Below are 17,855 nucleotides of genomic sequence, written 5' to 3' on the forward strand. Positions count from 1 at the left end.
TCCACTGGAGCAGCTGCTCCAAGCCGCTGTGTCCAACCTGGCCTTGAGCACTGCCAGGGATGGGGCAGCCACAGCTTCTCTGGGCACCCTGTGAATGTCACTGGGAATAGATAGCTTACCTGTCTGACCCAGCTCCCAGCCCTGGTACATGTTAAACAGACGTTCTCAGAGATGCAAGCCCTCATGATTTAAGGCCCAGACAAACCTTTACAGGGACCTGAGACAAATGCAGGGTTTCAATACTTCTATCTCATAACGCTGTCACAAGTGATGTGACATGAGGTGGACTGCATGTATAGAAATGTGCTTTGAAAGGAAAGTATTCTGTGTGTCTGTCTATGCCAGTTTTAGTTCTTATGCATTTTTAACACTCATTTGGCTCTTGAATGCTGGTGGGCCAGAACTGATTCCTGCTGCATTCACTGTTTGCAAATGTTTTGGTTGCTCTATAGATAGCAACCTCTGAAAACATCTGCCATGTGTGGTAAGAAGCCAGATTCTATTTTCATGCTATGCTTTATTCAACCCAGAGAAATCCATTGCCTTGAGCAATACAGTACTTGTGTAGCTGAGAGAGGGATGTGGCCTAAGGGATTGTGACAGAACCTTTCTTGCCCTGTGCTTGCAGATGCTGTACAGGTTTTGCAGTGGTAGCAGTGCAAGCACAAGGCACTTATGGCAGATTTTGTTCGTTAAAATCAAGACTGGCTTTGGTTTAAAAACAGCTTTTAAGGTGAATTCCAGTAACCCCCACCCCATGAGCAGCAGCACAGCAGACTTGAAAGCCAGCACAGACCCAGGCGCTCTCTGTTTCCCTCTCCCTTTCTGCAGAGGTAAGGGCAGGATGAAGGATCTGTAGGCTGCTGTGGCAGCAGTGCCCAAGGGCATGCTCACTGCTCCAACAGCCTCAGTTCTGGATATGGGCATTTGAATTCCTTGTGGTCAAATGGAGATGGAATACCTGAGAGTTGAAGGAAGGCAAACCCTTCAGGTGCTCCATTGCAGAGAGGGGTGAACTGTGGCCTCCTCTGGGGCAAGGCATGGAGCAGGGTCTCAGAGACCCAGGATCAATTTGGACCTGGGTGGGAGTCGTTTGGCCCATGGACAGTGAGTCTTTGACCATTTCTGCCTTTACAGGTGTGGATGGCCTTGTTCATTTCAGCAACTCAACCTCACCCAAAGCATAGCTGAAGATAGATATTGAAGTGTCTGGCTGGACTGAAGGCCATTGCTACCTCTGTTCCTGTTCAAAGCAGGGAATACTTCCTTTCCCCTTTCCCTTCCTCACCTGTTCCCACAAAGCAAGCAAGGCCCTGCCTCCAGCAGCATGGCATATATACATACATACATACATACATACAGTGGCTCTACTGGGGCAGGGGGTGCAGCTGGAAGTCTGCAATTAGCAAACTGCTCTATAAGTATTCTCTTGAGGTTTACTCCATCCTTCACTGAGATGTTTGCTCCATCTTGTTTCAAGGCAATCTTACTCCAGCTCAGAATAATAATCTTCATCCTAGAGCCCATGGTAGCAAAGAGAGGTGCTTAAACTGCATGCCTGGTTTGTAAATCTTTTATTAAAAGAGTTGTTTTTTATTCTTTTCCACAGTAGTAAAGCTTTGGCACTTACAGTATAAAAATAATCACTGATCATAATTACACCAAATTCCTCTTTGTCAACTGCATACTAAGTGTCTTCAATACATTTCATTCCCATATAAAAACACTTGAAGGTCAGGGGAACAAAACTGATAAATAACAGTATGAGATACAAAGATACAGCTAGAAAAATACTAGGATCATGGAGAAAGAATGAGGACTGTGCATATTTTAAATATCACAGTGACTGGATTTGCTGTTCCTATCTTATTGCTGGCTGCACGCTTATGTGAAAGCAGAAGTGTTTGGTGGACTTTCCTATCTCTAAGCTTCAGTGATGTTGGACTCAAATGTTCTTTGCATAGCACGGGACCCTTGAATTTCTACACCCTCCCCTTCCCCTTCATCTTTTGATCCCCCCCTAATTGGTGATTTAGCATCTCCCCCCCTTTTATTCCTTTTAAATTTGAAAATACTGACTGGTATTCAACACTTTGAGCAAAACCAAGACAATTGCTATCAATCATGAGAAAAGTCTGAAACACTCCAAGAGTGGCGCTTGGAGAAGCTGTGAGTTGAGCTTAAGCTGGGACAATGGCTCCGGAGCATTTGGCCATTCTCCAAAGCTGCAGTTTTGCTTTAGCATCACTCCAGTTTGGTGGTAATCCTGGCAGACAGGGATTTAGGCTTTGGTTTGTCTGTTGCCATTGCCGCAAGAGGTCTTGCTGGATGTTACTTTCCCCGCGGATGTTGTGTGTCTGCCTGTACATCTAAGGGCATGAAACACTCAATGGGGCAGTTGACGTTCTGTCAGGAGGGAAGGAAATCAGTTAGTGCTCTGTCCTGTAAGGACGGACACTTCCGTGCTGTGGTTTGGGCTGAGGATTGCTGCCAGCGCTTAGGCTTCCTCAGCTCAAAGCACACAAGCTGGTTTAGAGCAGCGAGTGGAGACTAGGAAATCACTACATGCACCACCACCTCAGCCAGAGCATGCAGGAATACCCCAGAACTAAGTCCTACTGATGTGAGTGTGCACCCAACACCACGTGTGGAAGGGTAAGCTCAGTGAGTTTGCTGGATCAGGGGCTGGACCATGCACTTGTGACCAAGCAGAGCACTACTCTCACCCTCAAGCCCTGTACACACCCCACACAGAGAAGGAAGGTGTACTCACGGTGTTTGTGGCCTGGTGGTATCTCTGTGTAAACTGTGTGTAGGTGTGCCCAGCAGAGCCCTCGGGGGCCACTTCCACGCTGGGTCTGCGGCAGTTGTCACAGCGCCAGCCCTGGGGAAACACATGGACACTGGTCAGACCACACTGAGACAGGCAGCCGAGGAGCTGCCAGCATTCACACCAACACCACAGAGGCTGCTCCCTGTTTTACCTTGCACAGGCCCTGATGCAAGATTTAAGCTCTCCTGCTAGTCAGTTTTCCTCTTATAAAGGCCTGTTTTGGCCAAGCATTGGGCACAATCTGACCTGAAACCCAGCAGTCTTAGGACTGCCCTCAGTACAGCCTCTTCACCCCATTGTTCAGCATGCCACATCCCTCCTGCTTACCTGCTGTCCTCCATAACAAGTGCAGGAACAGATGGCCCCAAAGTACTCCTTCTGCCACTGCTCTCCAACTTGGTACATCTTCCCATCATCATAGCACGTGGTCTCATCTGTGGAGGAATGGGCAGAGCTCAGCTGCATGGCTTAGCCTTGGCTCCAAGCAGTCTCAGAGCAGGTTGGTGCTCAGAACAGGAGCTTCTGGCTCCTGTCTGAAAGGATGCTCACTGACTGGTAGGGAGAACATCAGTCATTTTTATAGCTCTCCAGACACTTCAAATTAGAGCATGAGGGTATTTGCCTGACAAGAGCAATACAGTTTAATTGAGAGTGTGAAGTCAGAGGACATTCAGGTGACAAGCCCTGCAGGAAAGTTCTGTGTTACTGATTAGGGAAATCTACACCCCTCGGTGCAGTGACATGTCCCTCTTGTGTAGCTCCATTGCCATAGGCAGCCAGATGCTGAGTGTGCTGTGACCTTAGCTAACAACAGAGAGTTTTCTTCTTGTCAAGCTTGCCAATGTGACTTTTACACCTTCAGCCCTTGTGAGAATAGATTCAGTCTGTCACAGATTCAGCCTCCGACACCTGGATCAGACACCCTGATACTCTGCCTCAGCCCATGGCAGGACTAAAAGTTAATGGGAAGGGTCCTGAGAAGCTGAGCTTTCCTGAATGGGAGCTCAGATTAACATCAGAAGGGGACTTACGAGGTTCACACTTGAATTCTCCTTTCCCATTTCCAAGGCAAGTGCAGCTCATCATCTGGCCATTCTCTCCCTGCCGGTCCCACTTCTCCCCAATCTTGTAGTTCACACCATTATCATGGCACCATTCTGAAGAAGGTAAAGAAACAACAGAAGCAGTTATCTCACACATTGAGGCAACCCATAGCAGAGCACCTTGGCAGTGTCTCAGCAACCAACAGAGAGGCAGGAGAAAGGATCTTTTCAGCTTATCCAAGTGCCAAGGACAAAGTGAGTTCCTGCTGGAAATGGGTTCAGCTCCTGCAGCTTTCAACTGCTGAAGGCTGTGACAGCTCTAGGAAATGGCTGGAGGCTCTTAAGAGTAAGTAGGATGTGACAAAGACTTGGGACAGGGAAAGGAGTGTTGGATAACAGGAGAGGAAGAAAAAGGAAAGGGAATTTAATAGACATGGAGAAAGAAGGGAGGGAGAAATATTTCAGATGCTGGTTTTGAGCAAATACTTGGTAAAACTGAGACTGCAAAACAATGGGTAGACCATGTGTATGAAACAATGAGTTATAAATATGAATCCTGGAAAACAAAAGTCTTCCCTGGTCACTCTTCTGAGGCCATGCAAACTGCAGAAATATCCTCTATGCTGAGCTTACTCTACAGTTTAAATTAGCTGGGTATGTGTTGTGTTAAACCACTCGGTCACAGGCTTTTCTTCCATCCCCTTCCATGAAGTCTGAGATTATTTCAGGTAAAACCCAGTCCTGCCAAAATAAATCTTAGTGCCACAGCAGAGATGGTGCCTGCAGAGCTTAGCAGAGCTTCAAAGAGCTGCTGAGAAGATCACCATATCATCAGGATTGGAAGGGACCTCTGGAGATCATCTGGTCCAACCCTCCTGCCATGCCAGGGACACAGCTGGTTCCACAAGTTGCTTTTGCTTTGTAAAACAGCCTGGGGACTTGCTGTAATACCCACTGAAATCCACACAAGTTCTGTCTGGCCCATGACAACCATGTGTATACTTAGGACATGCAGATTCAACCATAATCTAATACTCACAGCCATCTTCTTCACTGGCACTTAGGCCTCTTGCCTGTCTGACTCTTACCCATTACCTAGATGTGACTTGTTCCCTTTGGTGAACAAGTCCTTATGTATGAATACAGCATTGCACATTGCTGAGGCAGTGAGTGGCACTACTAGCTAAGCTGCACAGCTCAGGAGCAACTGCAGTTTTCCATCACTTCTCGTGATGCAAAACGCTGCTTTGGTTTAAAACTTCAGAGCCTGCACCCATCTGCATCATGTTTGGATCAGACTGGCTCCATCAAACATGTCATTAGTGCTCGGGGAGCTTGGAGACAGGGATGGTCAAAAGCAAGCTACTCACTAGAAGAGTCGCATCTGAAATGGCCACTGCCAAAGCCCAAACACTGGCACCAGAGCTTAAAGCCAGTTTCAGATAACCGCTCCCATTCCTCGCCAATGGAATAGAAGGAGCCAGTGTAAGTATCAAAGCAGGTGTCGTCAGCTGGCTGGTTTAGTCCTTCAGACACTGGAAAGGAAAGAGAGGAAACAGGCATCACACACAGCAATAGGAACTACTGAAAGAATGATTGTCACTGAATACATGTGGCTTTTTTCTCCTTATAATATCCTGGCAGTAATGGAGCTCCCCCATGGGCATGTCGATGGTTCTGCCAGCAGCCCAGACTCCCTGGGATGTCTTTCCCATTTGCGTGTGTCAGAGTGGTTGAATGATACAAAAAGCTGACACAGAGACTGTTTTCATTTTGATTTGCCAAGTTTTAAGCACGTGTGAGTTTCTGCATTTGCTGCTGCAGAGCAACAACCTGACTTAGCCTGGTTTTGAGAGGAGCATGCTGTGAGATGCTGGGGAACAACAGGAGCTTGGGAGCTGCATGTGCACATTTTTGAGGCACTTCAGATTCCAGCTCATGGCAGGGGGACGGGAGGAGGAGACCAGACCAAGGTGGAAACCAGGACGGACTGATTTACACCTTAGGTATGTGCCTTGATTGAAAGGTGGGGTTTTCACACCAACAGCTCGGTGTGTGATGATCAAGGTTGAGGCTAATGCTCACGGTTCAGTCTGTGACAGACATAAGGCAACTGGGGTGCTGGAAGGGGAGAAACAGACTGATTTCCCAGGGAGGCTGCATGGAGCAGCATAATGGATGGACAAATAAATCCTTAACTCTTCATTTCCTCTTCACCCATCCCGTCCTCTTCTTTTTGACCTCAAAATGCACACAGGAGGATCTGGAGGGAGAGCCACTTGTAGACCAGACCAGACCAGGCTAGACCCCTGTGCTGCTAAAAGCAAAGCCCAGGTCCCACAGGGTGTGTGTGGGCTGTGGGCTTTCCATCTATGGCAAGTGCTGTCTCAGACCACAAGTACTTTGTGGTTGGTCAGATGGCTTCTAAGTGCTGCCTGTTTGTGCTTGATCAGCATCTCAGCAGGCAGCCTGCCCTGCTGCCAGACCTTCCCAATGGGCTAGTGGTGCTGCTGGATAGCTAACACAGCAGCAGTGGCAAGTGACTGATGGAGCAGTTAAGCTGGCCACCAGCACCTTCCCGTAAGCAGGATGTGATATTTGGACAGCAGACCTTTGCTACTGGGCAGGAATGTGCAACACCAGCATGATCCCTGACCTCCTCTGCAAGCAGCAAACACCAGATCCTTTCTCCTTGGCACTGATCCTAGAGGAGGAGTGTATGGTGCCTCAAAGCACATTTTTCATGATTAGACAGCAGATCAGAATAGCTCTAGTCATACAGTCAGTTTGGGTCAGTTATCCAAAACCAGTGGAACCCACAAATCACTTGTCCTGATGTCCTGCTATGACCTCTCCTTTGTCAGGAGAAACTTCCTTTCCGAACTGTTCCCAACCCTGGGCACCAGGTAGGTTGCCTTGAGTAAGGGAAATGAGGAAGGGCAGCACAGGTTCATTGGGACTCCATAAGGCTTTTGCTTACCAGTATTGCCCACTGTGACCACCTCCTCCAGCACCTTTTGTCTCCGGTGATCTTTCAGGGCTTCCACTATGATGTTGTAGGTGGCCCCTCTTGTAAGACCCATGAGTGTAGCACTGGAGGAAGTGCCCGGAACCCTGAACTGAAACAAGAGGCAATGCCAAGTCAGCAGAAAGAGTGACTACTCCTTAGGTAAGTAGAAAAGACATAGGTGTTTAGGTTGACTCCTATGCTCTGCATATGATGGAGCCCATACGAAGTTAAGATTTCCTCTGGACTGTGCTTTATAAGGTATATGTTATTACCACCATTTAAGGGAAACAGAAACCAAGGGAGACAAAGGAGAAGGGCTAAAAGAGTCTTTGGGGAAGCAAGCATCTGTCTTTGAAACCCCCAACCACCTCCCTGACTGTCCCTTTCCCTGTGGGGATGCTGACAGCATTCCAAAGGCTTTCTGGTTTAGCAGTTTTATCCTGTAGCCTTCACCATAGAGAGGAGGGAGGTATTTATCCTTCCTTGTTTCAGTTACATGTTAAAAAGACTCTTGAAGCTAACTCTCACTGCCACTGCCTTAACACAGCAAAGGGACTGGACTGTCAAGAGATGCCTGGTACCACAAGTGAGGCCAACACTATTCCTATGCCAGGACAGTTCAGTTACCTGCAGGGTATCCTCGTCCTGGCTGACTGGCTGACATGAGATGATGTATTCAGAACTCTCCAGCAATGGCCTCCAAGAGATGGTTGTTTGAGAAAGAGCTTCTTGTCCTGTGGTATCATTGCGTCGGGGCACACGGGAGTGGGGGTACGAAGGTTCAACTATGATGGGCACTTGGTACCCAGGGATTTCAATTGCTTCATCTACATTTGGTGGTTGCCGCCTTGACCCCGGCCTAAAGGGTGTTGCTGTAGTGGGTACAGGCCGTCTGTAGCCATGTTCCTCAAAGAAGACTTGTTGGCCTTGGTGTCCTATTGTCTGTGGGTGCCCAGAGGTGCCTGGGAGTTGGATGCCATTTCCATTGTCATACCTATTGTTGGTGAGGTAAGGGGTGACCTCGTCGATGGAAGGTACATCCAGAATGTCAGGTTGGTTGGGGTGAGGTCTGGTAATCAATGTGGGAAGCTCATCTAGCCAAAAAGAAGGTGAGAAGCCACAGAGCAAAGCATTAACAATGATAAATTAAACAGCTAGAATGGAGGCTGTACACTGCTCCAAGCATCAGCAATTAGCAATCATCCCAAAATGCAACACACTTCGTGTGACCTCGCTGTGATTGTGAAGGAAATTTCTATCTGTAGGTATATTTATATACATGTATATCCTTAATACATAGGCATAAGAAGTGTGTTGGTATAAAGTTTTTATACAGCTGAGCAACAGTTTTGAACACTGCTACCCAAAGAAGCCACCACTGCTGAAATTAAGAAGAAATGATTACAAGACATATCCACAGGTTACCTGTTTAAAGTGTGTAGTAAGAAACTACACTTGCATTGTGGAGGTTTTACAGTAAGAGAAATGCAATGGGGAACAAATTAAAGTATCCTGCCCTTGAGGCCACCATGTGCTGCATAGTAATGTGTTTGTTAATCCTAATTCAATTATCAGTTAGGTAACCAGGCAGGAATCAAGCACTAAGCATGTTGTTTTGTTCTTGGGGTTCAAACACAGCTAAATGTGATTAATGGAACTTCAGAATCTTACCTCCTGCATTCTAGAAAGGAAAACTTCCCTACAAAGCCTATTTGACTCATAAAAAAGTGTGGCTGAATGGTGTGAACAGGATATTTTAGATAACATTATTATTTCAGCCCTGAGATTACATTCCGCAAGCGGAAGACATCATCTCCTGTTGGCACACAGCATTCCAGAGCTTTGTTTTACCTGTTCTTTTCCTGCCAACCAGTGGTTCACTCTTTTGATTGTTCTTCACAGCAATGATGTAGATGATGTATTCAGTTCCTGGTTCCAAACCTAGGGAAGGAGGAAGGACATAAAGCAATCTGAAATTTACGAGCTGCTTTTCTTTTATGATTATATGTGGGATCTAGGGTACAAAGGGAGGTGGGTATGGCTACAGTACGGGTATTTTGGATCTGAGGTTTTCAGGAGAGTACAAAGAGTCCAATCTCCTGCTCCTAAGAGCAAGTTTCAGATCTGACCATGTCAGCTGGGATCATGGATGCTGCAGACAAAGCATAATGAATCTTCACAACATGTGACTGATGGGGTGCCAGTGTCAAGGGCTTTTTTCTTGAATGGACAATAGTTGCAGTGACAGTGGGAACAAACACCTGTGAACTGTTCTAACCTGATGGCTGATCTGCTCAGTTAAGTGTATCATGTTAGTAGGACAAGTAAAACCACTGTCTGTCATTAGAAACCACAATGAAGGGGCAAAATTTTGTCTTTCTCTTAGCTGAGCGCCAACACATTTTATGATCAGGCCTCCCCCCTCTCCCTTCAACTTTAAGCATTCCAGGTGAAGAGCTCCCACACAAGACAGAGACAGGTACCAGTAATAGTAGCCTCAGTAGTGCCAGGCCGAGGGCGAGGCAGAACCTCTTTGACTGGTGAGCCAGGTTTCTCGTATCTGATGATGTAGCCTGTGATCTTGGCTCTTGGAGGCTGCCAGGTAGCCAGGAGGGAGTTGCTTGTGGTTGTAAGGAAGCGCAGGTTAGAAGGAGCATCAATAGCTAGGTGAAAACAAAGGGACACAAGTCAAACACAGTAAAGACAAGCATATTCTTCACCTGAACTTCGTCTTCTTGACACCCTTCTCAAACTCGGGAGTAAAATCTATTGGTAAAAGTTGCAGAAAGTATTATATGGGGTCAGATATAGAAAACCAACTAAACATATGTGATTACAGTGTGCTAACATAAGCAGAAAAGTCAGACAAGATCCTTACCAGTGGAGGCATCAATCACTACTGGGGAACTGCGTGCGTTCTCATTCAGAGTGTAAAGGTAGATCTTGTAGTCAGTGCCAGGCTGTAAGCCTAAAATGAAGTTGAAACATAAATGTTAGTTATCTGAGGAAGAACTCGGTGTACCTCCTGATATGACCCTGGAAGCACCTGTACCTGCAGAAGCTACTCACCAGTAATAGTATATGTCCTAACATCAGGGCTGATGGTCCTTTGAATGGGATTCTGCCCACTCGCTGGGACAGCATCAATTTGGAAGCCAGTGATGGTCTCAGTCTTGGTTCTCCAGGTTATGGTGATGGTTGTCTCAGTGGCATCTGTCACACGAGCCCTGCGAGGGGGACTAACATCTGCACCAGAAGGAAAAGGTCTCCTGTCAGTACACTGGGGACTCTGAATCTCACCAGCTAAGTGTGAAAGCCTTTGCTGGAGCTTTGTATAGAGCCCTACTTCTGACACAGTAGGATCTCAGCCTCTGCACCCAGCACAGTATCAACTGGTCATTTGTGAAAGGATCACTACTTACTTTCAAGAGTGGTGACCACCCCTTGGGCTGGTCGGCTGGTCAGAGAGTCCTTCAGGGCATACACACTCACTTCATACTTGGTTGCTACCTAGAATGGACAGTTACACCATGTTATCAGAAGGAGCTAGCACAGAGGGAAATACTCCTGCCCTCACTCAGCGTTTGGCAAAGTCACATTTCTCAATGACCAGTCACTGAAGTGTGAAACCTTAAAATAACTGTAATCAGTGAAGGATTGATGGGATAATTCTAATTATTTCCAGCTGTAACAAAAGAGTAGATATGGGCCTTGTTGATAACGCCAGTAGTGCACATATGCACACACAGGAGCAGACAAAATCCTGGAAGAAGCTTATTTGTCATCTCTCATTTTGGAATCAGTGCTTCAAAGCTGATTCTCTGGAAAAACCTACTTCACCTCCTGTTTATCCTGGGGTTAATGGATGCCATTTGCTATGATAAGCTGTTCTTGCTGCAAAGAGAATGGTGGAAGTTACAGCGTGGTCTTTCATCCTTGTCTGCATCAGACCAGGAGTCCACTTAAAGAAGAATGTTTTTTAAGGCTCATTTTTGAAAATGATTCATAAAACTCCTTAAAACCAGATCAGCAGCTTTTTAAGATAGCAGGAACCATAAAAGCAGCGATTTTCAGCTTTTCCCAGTTCAGGAACTTGTGAAATGTTTCCAGTGGAGAAGATGGCTCTACAGCAAATTTAAACCTACTCACAAAAGACTTGCATTTTGTACTTATATTTTACAGATGTCTTAAAAATAGGCAAAAGACTGCCAGAGCTCCTGTATCACAGCTTGAAAACCTCTGCATTAGATCAGCTTATCTTACCTCTTTGTGAAAGATGAGTAAAAGTATTTTACTGGGTTACTGTTGATTGGGAACCTGATAATTTCCATTTGATTAAGGCATCCAGTCTGTCTGTGCTCAATGAGGAAGGGAAAATAATGCAGATTCAGCAGGCCAACTCCTTGCCTTTTAAAAGCTATGGTAATACATAGTTAAAGTCTGATTAGCCATCAGCTTCAAACTCAATCAGACCCTTAGGAGCTGGAGTGACCTACTCCAGCTCAGGCTCCTGACCCAGGAATTTGAAATTGCTACAGGTTTTCCTAACATCTTCCCACAACATGGTCTGTGCTACACAGAGAAAAGAGTTACCATTAATCCAGACACGACAGCAGATGTGCTGTCTGGAGAAAGGTTGATTTCTTTCATAGGACCAGTCTTTTCTTTGGGGTTCACTCTGACTCGGTAGCCAGTGAGGCGAACGTTTGGTGCATTCCAGTTGACAGTAAGACTGGTGGGAGTCACCTGAGTAAACTTCAGGTTTGTTGGAGGTGGAATTGCTGCAAAAATCCATATTGGCACATGGTTAGTTTAAAGAAAACCATCTTGGACAAAACAAGATTTTGTCCTAAACTCGAGACAGGTTCAGGCTCGAAACAGAGGGGCAGAAAAGTGGTGTGTCTCCTGCAGACACAGCCATAAAGCTCCCTGCAAGGGGACAAGGAATTCAGGAAGAGGTGCTCAAATCTACAGTAATACTTTTCAGCAGAAATAATATGATCTTGATGCTTCAGCCCTGAAGTTAGCTGAGTAACAACACTTGCTGTGATATAAGTTGAAGGCTTTGGGAGGTGCTTAAATCTGCAGTAGGCTAGTCTGCTTTAATTCTGCTTTTCATCACACAGCCAATAGTCAAGTCCTGCTTCACTTGCCTGTTTCTGTTCATTTCTAACATAGGATGGATGATTTACAAAAGTAAGTAGGAAGCAGGCTCAGGAATTGCAAAGAGAATATAAAAATACTGCAAATGCAGAGGGGAAGCATTTTACAGCCACTTACACAAGTGTAAATTACTACACAGAGAGCAAGGCAATGGAAAAGCAGAGCTATGGTGGCCATAAGGCTCATCACACAAGAGCCTGTTCATGAGCGAACGCATCTGATTGATGTCTTTGAAAACAAATGTTTACATAAACAGGAGCATCCATTGAAACAGTTTCTTGCCTTACTGTTGGTAATCCCTGGGCTGTAAACAAGGGAAATATACACTGTTACCATAATGCCCACTATTAGCATGCTGCTGTGAAGTTCTCTAATTTTATAGAGTGGAAATATAAGGTAATTCTTCCTTGTTGCTTTGCTCAAAGCTCAGTCTAAAGCTCAAGAGAGTCAATGGAAAGTCTTGAATGACTTCAAATAAGCTTTTGAAGAGCCCACAAAGGGAAAACCAGAGAGTGGGGTTTAAAAATGACTATATATGCATTTCTGGCAGGTAGTCAGTCAGCTGTTTTAATCATTATAGCACTTAGCTTCAGTTTAGCATAACAATCTGTACACTAGGAATCACTGTCTTCATTACACCCCTGGAATTAGAGTGCTAGCTTTTCAACCACAAATGAGCAGAAGACCTTTATTACAGAGGTACTACCTTTGCCATAAAGACATGTCTGGTAATGTTGGAAGATCTGCCATGCATTCCATTTTGCTGGAAATAATTTTATCAGCTTCCTTTTCCTTTTTGACAAAGGAATTTGAAATGTATTCTACAAGGAGTTGGATGAGACTGGCACATAAGGGGCTCTCCTGATTGGAGTATGTCCTTTCCTTGTGGAAGTGATGTGAGCAGAGGCACGGGCATGCACAGGGGCTGTAGTCCTTAGGGCAGTGCCAGTGAAGGATCTCGGTGAGACCCAAGGGTTAGGCAGTCTCCTAGCCCTTCATGCTCATCTTTGACTCCATCCAACAGTGAGGACCCTGGGGAATGAAAGCTGCCCTGATCTTTTTGTTATTGGTAACTGCTTCTGCTTGCAGGTGCCTCACATCCTAAAGACCAGAGCATTGTGAGAGGGTGGTTCACCATGAATTAGGCTCTGTGAGTAGGGACCGGACATTACTGATCCACTTGAGGACCAAGAGAAGGCTATGAAGTGACATTCTTCCTTCCTCTAGAATCTGCTCATTCAATCCTGCCAATCTTTCCTGCGTTCCCTAGCTTCCCTAATGTGCATGTGGGCTGAATTTGCTGGCAGCCAGCTCTCCAGCACCAACTAAGCCATCTCTCAAGAGCAATCACATCCCCTCAGCTGCCCCTGGGCCTTCCCCGGCACAGAGTTACACATGGAAGCACACTTTACCCAACAAGGCAGAAGCCACTGCTGCCATGGCCTACTGGGTGGTGTAGTTAAAGGTGTACCTGTGGACTGGGTCCCAGTGAGGGGCAGGCTCTCCATGTCATCGTATATGGCAACGATATTGATAGTGTACTCAGAACCTGGCCTGAGGCCATGCAGCTCAGCAGTGTCTTCTTCGCCACCTGGGGCCGGCAATAGCTCATGGATTCCATCCTCAGGGCTTGAGTAGGTCACCCTGTACCTGGTGACTTGCCCCTGCGGGCTTTCCCAAGCAATTTTGATGGAATCAACATCCACCTCAGTGAATGTTAGTCCTTTAGGGCGGTCAATGTCTGTTAGGCAAATTAACGGGAAGAGGTTATGTGATAAAAAGCAGATTGTGGGTGAGGCAAATAAAAAGCACTTCTATTACATGCAAAGCAGTTTTTGGTTTTGCGCGGGAGTGGGGGGACTTGATTCTCCTCTGTGCTGCACCTTGCACACATGCTTACACTGTGCTGAGTGAAGCTGAGAGCCTGCAGGTGCCAGGCAGCAGGAAGGATACCTTGGCCTTGGTTAAACAAAAAGCACTTGCATTAATACTTTCAAAGCAGCCAGGCCACCAATCCTTACCTATAGCTGAATGCCATTAGCACTAAAGCCCTTTCAAACAACTCTTGCAGCATTGAGCTACCTTCAAGTGGTCAAGAGAATGAAAAAGGAAGTGGGAATTTTAAGCCCTGTTTCTACCATCAGAGCCAGTAACTGGTTCCTAGTGCTAAAGGTCACCAGTCAACCCACCTGCCTGGGAAGTTTGGATTCATGCTGCATTTGCTTTTTGGTATTGTAAGCTGCTGTGCAAAGCGCCAGACCAAGGAGAATCAGTCCCGCTGTTTTCTTTCATGAATTAATATCCAATTAACACACTCATCAAGAAAGCAAATGACTCAGTATATTATAGTCTCAAATCAGCTCGAAACGAACTTTTTAGCTTCATATTGAGTGCACAGGGAATGTCCACAGGTGCAACTGGGTGATATGCACGCTTCCTGCTTCGATCAGTTCATCAGCTTTTCCTAGCAGAGGTGGGAGCTCAGTGCTGGACAGCAAGGTAAGTGAGCCTTGCTCCAGAGGAGTTGCTACCACAGAGCTATACCCATTTGTTACACAAAAGGCAAGGATCTGGCATATCATTTTTATATTGGATTCAAATTATGCTTTTCTACAGGATTTCAACTCTTATTTGCCATGTTATATTAGTTCATCTTCTAGTTGGCAAAGGTGATTTTTGTCCAGGAACTTGTTTATTTGAAATTGATGTGGACCCTATTTCCCAAGCTCCTCTTGTCTTTAGGACAATTCTGTATTTGGGGCTGAGCTGTGGTGTTGAATACAAGCTCAAGCAAGGGAAAAACATGCATCAAAATCCCCATCCCAAAGGTGTCCGTGAAAAAGGCACTTGACATCAGGGATACCCCTCTGAGTTACATGCTACTTCTTGCCTTCTCTTTGCAGCCAGTAATCACCTTTGCCACCTAGCTCCAGAAAGATCTTTGCACATTGTTTCCCACTGATTGGCTGATGGCAAACAAAACCCCAAAAGACTTTGTGGCTTTAGTGAAAGAAAATCAGAAGCACAGCATTTTGAGGGGGTGAGGAACTGCATTTTGCCACTGTTTGAGGTAAGGAAACTGCACTTTTTGAGGTATCTCAGCATCTGCAACTTAGGTGCATGGTACTTATCACAGGGCAGAGACCGCTTTGCATTCTCCTGGAGACTAGGCAGCTGCCCCTTGCTTTCACTGGGAATGTGATACTGCATGGTAAGACATCAGTAGATAACACTTGTTTTGTTACCATGAAGTGAAATACATACTGGTGACAGCTGTCTCTACCAAGGGGAGGCTCTCTCCGTTCTGATTCTGAGCGTAGACACTGACCATGTACTCAACTGTGGGCTGCAGACCTTCAATAGTGACTTGTGTTTGATCTGGCAGGAAAGAACAACATTAGTCCATCAGAGCTGGCCTCTAAATAGCCCTGAATGAAGGGCCTGTATAAGCCATACCATGAATAAACATCATTAAACAAGATGGGATTGACATATCAAGTTTGCCTTTTGCGTGCACTATGCTTCTCTGGCAGTTCACAACACGGCATCTGCAATTTGTACCTGTTTGAAAGTCCCCCAGCTAAAAGGGCAGGTCAGCACAGTAGAAAAAATAGTGAGAGAAGATCAGCTTTCATCATTTTCTGGGCTAAATCTGACCATTAACCCAACTGCATCCCTAGAGTGCTAATCACTGCTGATCCTACAAAATGCACTGTGTTCTTGAGAGCAACCTGAGAGCTGACTTGGCAAGCTCTATGGTAATGATGCCAAGCCTGCAGCCTGTGTGACTGAGTCCATGTTATGAGCAAGGGCCACACTATGGGACCTTCAGAAGGAGTTCAGAGGAAGTTTTGCTGGGTGCTGGAAAATCCAATGGCATTTCTTTGAAATCCAGGTGCTTTTCAGAGACACTGAGGGTTCCAAAGCAAACCTTTGCAGTATGCAAAGCTTTCAAGGACAAAATCTGTCCTAGCTTCTCCTGACTGAGACCCAACTGAAGTCAGCAGGGTTTGAGCTTCAAGCACATGCCTAGTGCCTGATAGTGCTGATTCTGGTGGCCACATCTTTCATCCTTTACAGATCTTGCTCTTACCTGCAGGGACATTTTTAGTTTTTGTGGGCCCATGTCCTTTCTTGGGGACAGCTGTCACACGATACCCTGTGACTGGGGATGTCGAAGGAAGCCATCTGATGCTGATACTGTTGTCCTGGACGTCGGTAACTTGCATCTGGGATGGTGTGTCTATTTCTGGGCAACAAAAAAGGGTGTTTTGAGTATGTTGGTACAGGGAGCCCTCCCCCAGTCTTGCCTCATTTCTATATTTGTGTCTGCTCTTCCTTTTCTAGCTGTGCTTCTTGGAACAGCAAACATGTGTTGCTACTTATTTATCCCTCACAATAGTCTGGAGCAAAAAAGCCTTAACCAAGATGTGTGGGTGACTGACTTCATATCAATATTAGCTGAGGATTTTTGTTTTAAAGGAGACTAAATGCCTTTATCCACAGCTACAGAAGGAGTAGGATTAGGCTATATCTGGATGAGGAGTGAGATGACAGTCCTGGCATTAGAAAGCCAGGTGTTATCAGTATCACATAATATGACAGTGTGCCTCAAGCACCAGAGTTAGTTAAGCCATGAGTGTTCCCATGATACGAGAGCCCAACAGGATTTCCCCTCTGAAATAAGCAGTCAAATATTGCTTGTATCCCCATTAGGACTCTGCAGGGTGTCTCTCCACCGGAAGTTCAAGTCCAGAGAAGATCCCATTCTCTGTCATGCCATTATCATGCTGGGGCACCACAACACCAGCAGGTCGAAGGAGGTGATCCTGCCCCCCTACTCATGAGACCCCACTTGGAGCACTGTGTACAGTTCTGGTGTCCTCAACATAAAAGGGACATGGAACTGTAGAAACAAGTCCAGTGGAGGCTATGAGGATGATCAGGGATCTGGACCACTTCCCATACAAAGTCAGGCTGAGAGAGTTGGGACTGTTCAGCCTGGAGAAGAGAAGGCTGCGTGGAGACCTCAGAGCAGCCTTCCGGGATCTAAAGGGGGCTACAAGGATGCTGGAGAGGGACTCTTCATTAGGGACTGTCATGATAGGACAAGGGGTAACAGGTCCAAACTTAAATAGGGGAAGTTTAGGTTAGATATAAGGAAGAAGTTCTTTACTGTGAGGGTGGTGAGGCACTGGAATGGGTTGCCCAGGGAAGCTGTGAACACTCCACCCCTGGCGGTGTTTGAGGCCAGGTTGGACAGAGCCTTGGGTGGCATGGTTTAGTGTGAGGTGTCCCTGCCCATGGCAGGGGGGTTGGAACTAGATGATCTAACCCTAACTATTCTATGTTTCTATGATACACAGCTCCACTGAAAGTGATGGGCTTACAACATAGCCCACAGCTTGTAAAAGAAACCAGGGATCAGTGATAAAAATGTATGTGTATAATTGATCATAGGCTGTAGGGGTGTTTGTGTTTTGTTTTGTTTAAACAGGTCTCACCTGTTTTGTAGGTGACAGTGACCGGCTTGCTACTGGCAGGGCTGTCTCCACGGCCTGTTACAGCATACACAGTGATGGTGTAGTCTACACCAGGTTTGAGGCCAGTGATGGTAGCAGTAGACATAGTACCAGGCACTGTAAACTCCTGCACAGGGCTGCTTCCACCTAAGGGTTGGGTGGAAAAAGAGATATAATGGATCTCTAAATTCTACATTTTAAATCATTACCAAAACCAGAACAATCCTATATGCATCATTCATTGAAGACAGAACCCTGTTGATTTCAATGGTTTTTAGGTCAAC

At 46.0% G+C, this 17,855-nt stretch overlaps 1 protein-coding gene across 5 annotated transcripts in view; it reads right to left on the reverse strand.

The window, feature by feature from the left end:
• Window positions 1-886: 886 nt before the first annotated feature.
• FN1 (fibronectin 1) overlaps window positions 887-17,855 on the reverse strand; it is a 54,269-nt gene continuing 37,300 nt past the window's right edge. For 2 of the 5 annotated variants that reach the window (XM_034065513.1, XM_034065510.1), the window contains 17 exons: window positions 17,554-17,718; window positions 16,143-16,298; window positions 15,314-15,427; window positions 13,521-13,790; window positions 11,480-11,667; window positions 10,309-10,396; window positions 9,956-10,132; window positions 9,765-9,854; window positions 9,370-9,549; window positions 8,738-8,827; window positions 7,514-7,980; window positions 6,857-6,995; window positions 5,247-5,411; window positions 3,865-3,990; window positions 3,161-3,267; window positions 2,774-2,884; window positions 1,558-2,406 (listed from right to left, as the gene is read on the reverse strand). In XM_034065513.1, coding sequence (XP_033921404.1) covers window positions 2,332-2,406; window positions 2,774-2,884; window positions 3,161-3,267; window positions 3,865-3,990; window positions 5,247-5,411; window positions 6,857-6,995; window positions 7,514-7,980; window positions 8,738-8,827; window positions 9,370-9,549; window positions 9,765-9,854; window positions 9,956-10,132; window positions 10,309-10,396; window positions 11,480-11,667; window positions 13,521-13,790; window positions 15,314-15,427; window positions 16,143-16,298; window positions 17,554-17,718 — 2,708 coding nt within the window. In that variant the 3' untranslated portion in view covers window positions 1,558-2,331. Of the gene's footprint in view, window positions 1,517-1,557; window positions 2,407-2,773; window positions 2,885-3,160; window positions 3,268-3,864; window positions 3,991-5,246; window positions 5,412-6,856; window positions 6,996-7,513; window positions 7,981-8,737; window positions 8,828-9,369; window positions 9,550-9,764; window positions 9,855-9,955; window positions 10,133-10,308; window positions 10,397-11,479; window positions 11,668-13,520; window positions 13,791-15,313; window positions 15,428-16,142; window positions 16,299-17,553; window positions 17,719-17,855 lie in introns of those variants that run through there. The other 3 variants (XM_034065514.1, XM_034065512.1, XM_034065511.1) reach the window with 2 other exon arrangements.

This window comes from Melopsittacus undulatus, chromosome 8, assembly GCF_012275295.1.
Source record: "Melopsittacus undulatus isolate bMelUnd1 chromosome 8, bMelUnd1.mat.Z, whole genome shotgun sequence".
Lineage (NCBI taxonomy): Eukaryota > Metazoa > Chordata > Aves > Psittaciformes > Psittaculidae > Melopsittacus > Melopsittacus undulatus.